The sequence below is a fragment of the Mustelus asterias genome, chromosome 5, assembly GCF_964213995.1.
Source record: "Mustelus asterias chromosome 5, sMusAst1.hap1.1, whole genome shotgun sequence".
In the NCBI taxonomy this organism is placed as follows: Eukaryota; Metazoa; Chordata; class Chondrichthyes; order Carcharhiniformes; family Triakidae; genus Mustelus; species Mustelus asterias.
Genome location: NC_135805.1, coordinates 63,561,891 through 63,574,455, shown reverse-complemented (window position 1 = coordinate 63,574,455; position 12,565 = coordinate 63,561,891). Strand labels below are relative to the sequence as shown.

Below are 12,565 nucleotides of genomic sequence, written 5' to 3'. Positions count from 1 at the left end.
GAGCAACAAGGACAGACTCTGTCCCAGAGACCTGTACCCCATGGCTTACCCCTGTTAAGTCGTTCCCCCAGCAGTATCCAAAACAGAATACTTGTTATACAGAGGAACAGGGGATCCAGGGGATCGCTGCTTTGACTGCTTCTTACCCCTTCTAGCCGTCACCCACGTATCATCATTTCTAGGACTAGCTACCTCCCTGTAGCTTCTATCTATAGCTGCCTCTGCCTCCAGAATGATCCTGAGTTCATTCAGTTCCAGCTCCAGATCCCTAACACGGTCTTCAAGGAGCTGGAATTGGATGCACTTCCTGCAGGTGTACTCAGCCAGGACACTGGTGTCCCTCACCTCAAACATCCCACAGGAGGAACATTGCACTGCCTGCACTGACATCCCTGCTAACTTCCCTTACTAAGAAATGAAAGAGAAAAAAAAAGCTTCCCTGCTCTCACTCCGAGTCTTTTTTTTTAGGTTAGAGGAGGGGGGAGGGTGGGAGACTGTACACGTGTAGAGTCTCGGGTTTCCTCCCCGTTCAAATTTATTGGGCAAAAAACCTTCCCAGGCCTCTCCACGGCCTACTTCCGGTTTCCTGTTTAACTGAAAAAAACACTCAGCTAAAAAGTAAAGTAGTTTTACACTGCCTCTGATTTGAGGGAAATAAATAGCTGCAATAAGAAATGTTCAATAGGAACTGAACAATTCACCTGAATAATTTAACATATTGGTGAAACCGCAGAAACACCATTGTTGGTATTTCAATCCCCGTAGAGAAATTTGAATTTATAGTTGATAGTTAAAAGGGTGTCACCACAAAATTTCATGATTAAAGCTATTTATTGTAACAAACAGACTGAAACACTATCAACTGAACACTTTTTGTAGACAACTTATACTTTAAACTCCAGAACAAAACTTACCCCTTTTATTTTTAAAATAGTCGATAAATCCACTTCACAGGTAACCCCATAACTATCTTTCACAATGAGGGTTTTCCCTGAAGATTCTCCCACCAGTCTGAGTTAGACAACTCTCCCAGACTCATTTCAAATCCTCACAAATTTGGTCTTTAAATCGGCACATACCCTCCCATCCACATTCCTGCACAGTGAATCACATTCAGGGATATCTTAGAAACCCTTTCCTCTCATAGCCCACCTCCATGGTAACATGAACATCATGGGCTTTGTATTCAGGTAGAAATGCTAATCAACTATTCTTTAGACCACAATCCTATTCTATCTTGGAATTTAATAGACAGCTTAAAGCACAACTGATATTCTCAAAACCTTCCAGGGACTTTGAAAACTAGCAGCCTTACCACTGTAAACGCAGATATTATCTCCCAGTGTGAATCCCTTGCACCTTCTTCCCAGAAAAACAATCTAGTCCTTCCTTTAATCCTTAACAGCCCCAGGGCTGTTGAAAAGGTCACATGACCCCCATTCATTTGATCCTAAATTAAAAACACTATCCCAAACAGAATAATATTACAAACCTCATAACTGTAACATTATACCTCACCTTTAATGCTCAGAATACTTACCTGAAAAAAATCCTCATCTTGCTTATTCTACTGGTGTAACTAAATATTGGGGTGAATTTTCCCATTCTGCCTATCGTGTGAATCGTAGTAGGCTAGGGGCAGACCATGGAAAGGTCCGTTGACCTCAATATGATTTTCTGGTTTCGGGGCGAGCAGGGCCAGAAAACCCACCCGTGAGTTTGTTACATATATTTTTCTATGCATTTTTACAATTGACTTATTTTAAATCTATTCAACATCTAGCAGTATTCAACAAACATTGTGAATACATTGGGGGCCAAATTTATAAGTCAGTAATAGATTACAATAATCCTCACTTTATGCCAAAACAATAACCAATAAGGTAAAAAGTCATGATGGGAACGCATATGCCATGCTTGCCTTCATTGGCCGGGGCATTGAGTTTAAGAATTGGCAAGTCATGTTGCAGTTTTATAGAACCTTAGTTAGGCCGCACTTGGAACATAGTGTTCAATTCTGGTCGCCATACCACCAGAAGGATGTGGAGGCTTTGGAGAGGGTACAGAAAAGATTTACCAGGATGTTGCCTGGTATGGAGGGCATTAGCTATGAGGAGAGGTTGAAAAAACTTGGTTTGTTCTCAATTGAACAACGGAGGTTGAGGGGCGACCTGATAGAAGTCTACAAGATTATGAGGGGCATGGACAGAGTGGATAGTGAGAAGCTTTTTCCCAGGGTGGAAGAGTCAATTACTAGGGGGCATATGTTTAAGGTGTGAGGGGCAAGGTTTAAAGGAGATGTACGAGGCAAGTTTTTTACATAGAGGGTGGTGGGTACCTGGAACTCGCTGCCGGGGGAGGTAGTGGAAGTAGATATGATAGTGAGTTTTAAGGGGCATCTTGACAACTACATGAATAGGATGAGAATGGAGGGATATGGTCCCCGGATGGGTAGGGGGTTTTAGTTCAGTCGGGCAGCATGGTCAGTGCATGCTTGGAGGGCCGAAGGGCCTGCTCCTGTGCTGTAATTTTCTTTGTTCTTTGTTCTTCTTTGAGAAAACATCTTTTTATCATCATGGTAATTTCCAAGTTTTCTTTCCATGTGTTTTGATTGCTGCCTACAACATAGGAAGCAAAAGTTCAAATTCATTTAAAAGATGAACATTGTATGTTAACATACATGTTTTTTGTGATTTATTTTAAAGGTCGCAGAGGTGAGAGAGGAAGAAAAGGAGAAAAAGGCGAGAAGGGCGATAGTGGTGAGTGCCTGAGCGGATCTTTTTTTTAAAAAAAGACAGTGCTAGTAAAGCCCATGTGTGCTGAGATAATTCCTACTTGGTGCTTTGTGGGGGGCGCTTGGTTCTGGAAGGTTCTGTTGGGTATGTAGAAGACTGCTAAGACTGATCTGCACCCAAAAGGTTCTGCTGCAATTCAAAATTGTTTAAGATTTACTGCACAATTAGAAAATGTTAGAGTACAGAATCAGTCCATTTAGACTATCAAGTCTGCACTGTTCATTTTCTCACATGAGACTCATTTGTTTACCAATGGCAGATGGGCTGGCAGTGACATTTTTTTAGGCTCAATAAAAACATTGGCCGTGATTTTCTGGCCACGTCGTGCCCAGTGCAGAGCATGTTAGATCGGAGCCGGTCCGGAGAATTTAGTGCGTTCTACGCCAATTTGTAATATAGTGTGTGAATTTTCCCATCATGATTTAAGCTCCGCCCACTCCCCTACAGGCAGAAATCAGATTGAGGGTTTTTTATTGCACAGACCCTATGGGCCTGCTTTTGTAAATGGAAGTATTTCTAGCAGCACCATCTGTTAACCATTAATCATAAGTTGTAAAGCACTGCTAGGAACTCCCAAACAATCAGAATAATCCACATTTGCAATTTTGGTCTTCTAGTGTGGACATTGAATAGGAATCACCCAGTAATAATTAGAGCATTTAGCTCTATGTAAGGAATTAGATTGAGATTTTGTCCCATTAGTAATGGAACGTGGGTTGTTTCTCTCACCAGTGTATTTGACACATTTATACAGACAAAACACATGAGGGGGGCAATCTTACCATTGCGCCTTGCCGATTGATGGGAGAGGTGAGCCAGTAAGTTCGCAAGAGAGCCGAGAAATCAGGTTCGCGCTCGATTTCTCACCTCTCGTGATCTTACTGGCACCCAGAATGGGTACGAGGCTGAATACATCATTTAAATTTATTTTAAAGCTCATTTAAATGGAATTAGCAAGCCCGGGACAGAATTGTCCAGGCACTGCGAGCCTGGCACACTGGCAGTGCCCACTGGGCACTGGGTAGTGCCAAGGGGGCAGGCCCTACTGGGGCCAGACCGGGGGAGGGCTGTTCGGTGGGAGGGGGTACTGCTGCATAGTCTGCACAGCGATCAGTGGGGGGAGGGAGGGGGACCACTGCACACACTGCACAGCGATCGGTAGGGGGATGGAGGAGGAACCACTGCCATTCTGCATTGCAATTGGTGGGGGGGAACCATTGTGGCAATCATTCCGGGCTAGGTGGGGGGAGTCGTGATCATTTTGGGTGGGGGGGACTCGTGAATGGCCAGTGAGCTCTGATGTAGTGCGGGGCGTGTGGGGGTGCTGGGCCATGGAGCCGACTGATAGCAGTAGAGGCAGTGACACGTCTCAGCACAGAGACCTGCACATGTGCAGTGGTGTCCTCTGTTGCTATCAGCTGGCTATCTGGCGATTTAGGCTCTGGCCATTCCCCCTACAGGTGGAAATCAGATCGAGGTTTTTTTATTGCACAGAGTGAATAAGATTCGACTGGGAGCCTCACTGAGAAAACGGATCTGGAATTCTCCCATTTTCACACCTGTTCTGGACTTAGAATTATTTTGATAAGATCGCCCCCTTGGAATGACTGCCTCCCACTTGTGTTGAAATCTTCACTCCCAGGTCAGGAATACAGTTGACATAATTCCCAACTCCACAAACACAACTCAGAAAGAAGGAACAGCGGGTGTTCAGTCCAAGGGTAGGAATGGTTGAAAATGAGAGTCACTCAGAAATGGTGTGGAGGCTGCTATGTTCGGAGGTGGGCTAGGAAAAGTTGCCTAAATCATCATTTAGATGTAGAAACTCAGGTTCAACTGAGGTATTCGAGAGGGAATTGAATTATTGTCTGAAAAGGAAGAGTGTGCAGAACTATAGAGAAAAACCAGGGTGTGGTTCTCCTTTGAAGAAACATGCCAATGGGCCAAATGGCCTCCTTCTGTGCCATTACCATTCTATGATTCTGTGACAATTTGGGATAAAGGAAATTTATTTTGTTAAGAATTACCTGATTGACCCATCTGAATTGTTTATCTTAACTATTCAGGTATAGCAGTTTGCGGTTCAATTCCTATAAATATTTTCTTTTATTGTAGTTTGGTCTGTGGTACTTTTATGGACCACTTTTTCACAACACACTAACCGCTTCCGACACTGTTGTGGTTCATACACCGCTGTTACAGCTGTTGAGAACACACTGTAATGGTTAAAACTGCACTCTCATGTTCATTTCAAACTGTGCTGTACAATAACATTTTGTTCACCCTCTGAATTTATCACTCATAAGTCTACCTTGGTTTTATTTTCTCTTTATCTCCTATCTCCCAACCAACAGCAATCTATGTCGTAAGGTTACCTCCAATTTTGTCCACTTTCATTTTTGTTAATAATCTCTTCACAATAATTCAACAAGATTAGAGAGACCACAAATCCATGCCGTCTCCTCAATCAGCTTAGACTCCCCCAAATGCTCAGCATTTCCTGGGGCAGAGGTTTACAGCCGGGTGAGGGAGGGTGGGTATCTGTAAAGTTTCCTGGGTGGCTTCACCATCACCCTCTTATTCACCCCTGACCTGTCTGCAACTTTATGTGGGACAGGTAAGACCTAGGGTGGCCCCCCCTGGTATTCACCCCCAACTGAGGCCACTAAGTGTGTAATCATTGTCCACTGAAGGGCCACTTCCTGCCAGGGCTCCATTTTGAGGCTGGTGAAGGGAGTTCAGGAGCAGGGAAGAAGCTCAGCAGGTCATCCTGCTCAGGCCTCAAGCAGGAAGTGGGGAGGCAGTGCCTTCCTCAAGGGCTCCCATTCCATATCAAGGTCTGCCCCCTGTAGCTGCACCTTCTCTGCCACCATCCCTCCCACTCCAACCCCGACCTTATCCTCAAGAGTCCCCCACACCTCCTTCACCCACTCACCTCCCCACCCTGTCATGAGATCACTTACTTACCTGGCCAACACTGCCACTGACAGTGCTGGGGCATCAGATTGGCCAGGAGCTCTAGGAAACAAGACTTCCTCCCATGTGAGAGGTGGGAGACCAGTCCGGCCAAATCATAGAATCATAGAAACCCTACAGTGCATAAGGAGGCCATTCGGCCCATCGAGTCTGCACCGACCACAATCCCACCCAGGTCCTACCCCCACATATTTACCCGCTAATCCCTCTAACCTACGCATCTCAGGACTCTAAGGGGCAATTTTTAACCTGGCCAATCAACCTAACCTGCACATCTTTGGACTGTGGGAGGAAACCGGAGCACCCGGAGGAAACCCACGCAAACACGAGGAGAATGTGCAAACTCCACACAGACAGTGACCCGAGCCGGGAATCGAACCCGGGACCCTGGAGCTGTGAAGCAGCAGTGCTAACCACTGTGCTACCGTGCCGCCCTTGGAGGCACCTTGGAGTGTTAAATGGCTGTGGACAGCTATAACTGGTGAGGTTGTGTTTCCTGTTGATTCTTCAGGTGGCGAGATGGGAAACCCCACCATCCCAAAATTCCTAACCCCCCCACTCCCCCCCAAAGTTGATCTATTTCTTTGAGTACGCTGAGGATGTACTTATCTTGCTTTGATGTTAATCAGTTTGTTCATGTTTTCATTAGGAGAAATTGGACCGATCATAAGACTGGTGAATGGTACAGGACCTCATGAAGGCAGGGTGGAAGTTTTCTATGAACAGCTATGGGGGACGGTTTGCGATGATAAATGGGACAAGCCAGATGCCGAAGTGGTTTGCAGGATGCTCGGTTTCAAAGAAGCTTCGGAAATCCATACAGCAAATAAATTTGGACAAGGTAACATTCTGGTTTTGAGAAAATGAAAATGTTAAAGAGTGTTCAGATTTTCTATTTTCATCAATCAAATGTTATACTGGATGGGCAGCAGTACGTTTTCCATTTAAAGAACTGTGGACATTAAAGACCATAAGAGATAGGAGCAGGAGTAGACCATATGGCCCACCGAGCCTGTTCTGCCATTCAGTTTGATCCTGGCTGCTTTCCAATTGTCGCAGATAAATTTCTCATCCAAAGAGTCCAATGATTTGGGATGCTGATGTTACATCCCATTGAGAAAGACTGACAGTGTGATACCCAATTTGACTGTTACATGAAAATTGCATTGCTCCGACCGTCAAACTTTCACCAATTAAATTCAGATAGAATGGGAGCTTTTAATGATAGCATCATACAGCGTAGACGGAAGCCATTTGGCCGAATCATTGCATGTCCCAACTCATTTAAAGAGCTACCAATTAGTCCCACTGCCCTGCTCTTTCCCCGCAGACGTGCAGGTTTTAACACAGCACTATTAAAATTATAATATTAATAGACTGAAATGTTTAAGCACGTGAAACTGTTCAACGTTACAAACCTGTTTACAAAGTAGACCAAAGGCATGGTATGAATGAGTTGCAGAGACCAGAAGTAGGCATGGCAATACGCACACCTTCTTCCTGAGGTTTGCAACTACCATAGTGCAGTGGATGTGGTCTACATGGATTTCAGTAAGGCATTTGACAAGGTACCTGTGGTAAACCACTGTTATCTGTTATCTATTGTGGTTAACCACTGTTAGTTAGTATTTATTATTACCTGTATATGTGGCACATCCCTGTCGGTTCCGCCCAAGACTCCTCCCCCCGGTCCGGGTATAAAGGCGGTGGCTCCTCCCCCTAGCCTTCAGTACAGACCAGATCTCCGACAGGGATGGCTCCAAGTTCTTGCTAATAAAAGCCTATTTGTCTTGCTCACAACTAGTCTTGACTTGATTGATAGTGCATCAGTACCACATGGTAAATTGGTCAGAAAAGTGAAGTCAATTCCCATGCAATACAGGGGAATGTGGCAGGTTGGACTCAAAATTAACTCATTAACAGGAAACAAAGGGTAATGATCGAAGGATGATTTAGTGAATGGAAGGCAGTTTCCAGTGATGTTCCACAGGGCTGAGTGTATATCATGGCCTTTGGTATATCATGAAAATCATAGAAATACTACAGTACAGAAGGAGGCCATTCGGCCCATCGAGTCTGCACCAACAACAATCCCACCCAGGCCCTACCCTGTAGCCCCACATATTTACCCCGCTAATCCCTCTAACCTATGCATCCCGGGGCACTAAGGGGCAATTTAGCATGGCCAATCAACCTAACCCGCACATTTTTGGACTGTGAGAGGAAACCGGAGCACCCGGAGGAAACCTATGCAGACACGGGGAGAATGTGTAAACTTCACACAGACAATGACCCAAACCAGGAATCAAATCCAGATCCCTGGAGTTGTGAGGCAGCAGTGCTAACCACTGTGCCAACGTGCTGCCCCGAAAAGTTAATATGTTATGTTAATGATTTGGACTTAAATGTGAGGGGCATGATTGGGAAATTTGCAGATGACACAAAAATCAGCTGTTTAGTGGAGAAAGAAGAGGATGGCTGGGGATTCAGGAATGATAGCCAAGGTTCGGCTAGGTGGACGGAAAAGTGGCAAATGGAATTCAATCTGGAAAAGTCTGAGGTAATAAATTTTGGGAAGGCAAACAAAGCAAGGGAAGACTCCATTAACAGGAGGATATTAAGAAGGGTAGAGGAAGTGAGAGACCTTAAAGTGCATATCTACAGGTCCCTGAATTTGGCAAGACAGGTAGATAAGGTGGTGAAGAAAGTGTATGGAATGTTATCCTTTATTCCACAAGGTATAGAATAAAGAAGCCGGGATGTAATACTGGTGCAGTACAAAACGCTGGCTAGGTCACAGCTGGAGTTTTGCATACAGTTTTGGTTACAAGAATTACATAATTGCCCTGGAGAGAGTACAGAAGTGATTAACAGGAATGTTGCCTGGATTGGACAGTTCCAGCTCTGAAGGAAGATCAGGCAGTCCAGGCTTGTTTTCCTTAGAACCGAAGCAGCTGAGCGGTAACTTAATTGAAGTGTACAAAATTATGAGGGGCCTAAATAGAGCAGACCGGAAAGAATGTTTTACCAAGCAAAGCGGTCAATCACAAAGCGGCACAGATTTAAGGTGACTGGTAGAATAATTAAAGTAGGTATTAGGAAAACCTTTTTCACCCACTGGGTGGTAGGAGTATGGAATTCACTGCCTGAATTGGTGGTTGAGGCAGAAGCCCTCAACTCATTTAACAATCACCTGGATCGGTACCTGATGTGCAGTAACCTGTGATGCTATGGACTAGGTGCTGGAACATGGGATTGGAACGGGCAGCTAATCTTTTTCAGCCGGCACAGAACAGTGTACTAAATGGCCTCTTTCTGTGTTGTAACTTTTATATGCTCCTATGCCCAGTGAGTCATGGATTTCAATGTTCATCTTATAGCTGACCATCACCATTATGCATGATGCCCCATTCCAAAACAGCACAAATGATAAATGATGCTGAGGCAAAGTAAAGTAAAGTAAATTTTATGTATTTATTAGGCACAAGTAAGGCTTACATTAACACTGCAATGAAGTTACTGTGAAATCCCCCTAGTCACCACACCACGGCACCTGTCCGGGTCAATGCACCTAACCAACACGTCTTTCAGACTGTGGGAGGAAATCAGAGCACCCGGAGGAAACCCACGCAGACACTGGGAGAACATGCAAACTCCACACAGACAGTGATCCAAGCCAGGAATCAAATCCGGGTCCCTGGCACTGTGAGACAGCAGTGCTAACCACTGTGCCACCGTGCCAAGGCAGATACTTTGGGTAAGGTTGTCCTAATGGGGGCAAAAATCGGGAATTGGAACCAATCCTGACTCCACTGCCAGTCTGCTGGGAAGTGGGATTTTCCCGTGGTCAAGGCTTTAGTATGGCCGGCCGGCAGACCTGCTGCCCTTAACAATATATGTGAGGTGGGAACGGAGTTTGAGCGACTCCAGAAAGGGCAAGTTAAAAGGCATCCCTCCGTTCCTGCTCTGTATGCAAGAATTCTGCTCATTTAATGCTCAAGACCCAGACAAGTCTCAGCAAAAATAGCCGTTAGGTAGACATGTGCACCAAACCTGTCTCTAAAAGCAACATAGAAAGCCAGTTCTAACGGGGAGCCATTTGGTTAATTGTGTGAGATGCCCATTCCACGTTTGATTGATCTTTTACTTGGCAGCATGTGAAATAATTAACAGCAATAATTTGGTTTAATGTTCAATTTTATGGGAAAATATCTCCCATTTTGGAAGTTAGACTGCTGCTATTCAAAGAACAACGCACAAAGAAAATTACAGCACAGGAACAGGCCCTTCAGCCCTCCAAGCCTGCACCGACCATGCTGCCCGACTTAACTAAAACCCCCTACCGTTCCGGGGACCATATCCCTCTATTCCCATCTCATTCATGTACTTGTCAAGACGCCCCTTAAAAGTCACTACCGTATCCGCTTCCACTACCTCCCCCGGCAACAAGTTCCAGGCACCCACCACTCTCTGTGTAAAAAATCTGCCTCGTACATCTCTTTTAAAACTTGCCCCTGGCACCTTAAACCTATGCCCCATAGCAATTGACTCTTCCACCCTGGGAAAAAGCTTCTGACTATCCACTCTGCCCATGCCTCACATAATTTTGTAGACTTCTATCAGGTCTCCCCTCAACCTCCGTCGTTCCAGATTCTGTATCTCACTTTCCTCGGTTTCATGGGGTGCAGCACTTTGGCCTGCCACTGGCTGTTCAGCCTCTTCATCCCTTGAACAAACAACAGCACGACTTGCTTACACAATTGGATCAAGCAGTAGCACCAGCTCTTGGGATGTCCCCCACATCTGCAAATGATTGTGTTTTTTCACACACTTTCACCTCATAGGACAGATGCCCTGTCCTGGCCACCACAGTTCCTAAGACCCAACTTCGTCCGCTTCCAAAATAGTTTACAAAAATTGGATCGTCTACCTCCAATGCTCCTTCCACTGTGCCTCGTCTCCACCTTCCTTCCAAATTTTGAACCACCTGGTTCAACATGGCTCTTAAGCATCGATCCATCAGTGGCTCAGCTGGAGTCATTCCAGTAGTGGTATGCGGGATGGTTCTATAGGCTAACTGGAAGCATGCTATCTTGGTTTCTAGTGATGCAGGTAATTATTCCTTCATACCAGCCTTGAAAGTCTGAACTGCGTGTTTGGCCAATCCATTTGCTGAGGGATGATATGGTGTGGTTCAGATATGCTTTATTCCATAAAATGTCATGAATTTCTGGAACTTGGCCCTTGAGAACGCTGTTCCATTGTCTGAGACAAGCACTCCTGGTATGGCATGAGTGACGAAACTTTGGCGCAATTTCTCAATTTTGGCATATGGAGTCATAGAACATAGAACATAGAACATAGAACATTACAGCGCAGAACAGGCCCTTCGGCCCACGATGTTGCACCGACCAGTTAAAAAAAAAACTGTGACCCTCCAACCTAAACCAATTTCTTTTCGTCCATGAACCTATCTACGGATCTCTTAAACGCCCCCAAACTAGGCGCATTTACTACTGATGCTGGCAGGGCATTCCAATCCCTCACCACCCTCTGGGTAAAGAACCTACCCCTGACATCGGTTCTATAACTACCCCCCCTCAATTTAAAGCCATGCCCCCTCGTGCTGGATTTCTCCATCAGAGGAAAAAGGCTATCACTATCCACCCTATCTAAACCTCTAATCATCTTATATGTTTCAATAAGATCCCCTCTTAGCCGCCGCCTTTCCAGCGAAAACAATCCCAAATCCCTCAGCCTCTCCTCATAGGATCTCCCCTCCATACCAGGCAACATCCTGGTAAACCTCCTCTGCACCCTCTCCAAAGCCTCCACATCCTTCCTGTAATGTGGGGACCAGAACTGCACACAGTACTCCAAGTGCGGCCGCACCAGAGTTGTGTACAGTTGCAACATAACGCTACGACTCCTAAATTCAATCCCCCTACCAATAAACGCCAAGACACCATATGCCTTCTTAACAACCTTATCTACTTGATTCCCAACTTTCAGGGATCTATGCACACATACACCTAGATCCCTCTGCTCCTCCACACTATTCAAAGTCCTCCCGTTAGCCCTATACTCAACACATCTGTTATTCCTACCAAAGTGAATTACCTCACACTTCTCCGCATTAAACTCCATCCGCCACCTCTCGGCCCAACTTTGCAACCTGTCTAAGTCTTCCTGCAAACTACGACACCCTTCCTCACTGTCTACCACACCACCGACTTTGGTGTCATCAGCAAATTTGCTAATCCACCCAACTATACCCTCATCCAGATCATTAATAAATATTACAAACAGCAGTGGCCCCAAAACAGATCCCTGAGGTACACCACTTGTAACCGCACTCCATGATGAATATTTACTATCAACCACCACCCTCTGTTTCCTATCCGCTAGCCAATTCCTGATCCAATTTCCTAGATCACCCCCAATCCCATACATCTGCATTTTCTGCAGAAGCCTACCATGGTGAACCTTATCAAACGCCTTACTAAAATCCATATATACCACGTCCACTGCCTTGCCCCCATCCACCTCCTTGGTCACTTTCTCAAAAAACTCAATAAGGTTAGTAAGGCACGACCTACCTGCCACAAAACCATGCTGACTATCACCTATCAATTCATTACTCTCCAAATAACTATAAATCCTATCCCTTATAATTTTTTCCAACATCTTGCCGACAACAGAAGTGAGACTCACCGGTCTATAATTCCCGGGGAAGTCTCTGTTCCCCTTCTTAAACAATGGGACAACATTCGCTAACCTCCAATCTTCTGGTA

The 12,565-nt window shown here is 45.2% G+C and overlaps 1 protein-coding gene across 1 annotated transcript in view; it reads left to right on the top strand.

The window, feature by feature from the left end:
• Nucleotides 1-12,565, top strand: part of LOC144493570 (scavenger receptor class A member 5-like) — a 93,537-nt gene that overhangs the window by 64,738 nt on the left and 16,234 nt on the right. The window contains exons 7-8 of the mRNA XM_078212673.1: nt 2,706-2,759; nt 6,421-6,612. Of these exons, the coding sequence (XP_078068799.1) occupies nt 2,706-2,759; nt 6,421-6,612 (246 nt within the window). The remainder of the gene's footprint in view (nt 1-2,705; nt 2,760-6,420; nt 6,613-12,565) is intronic.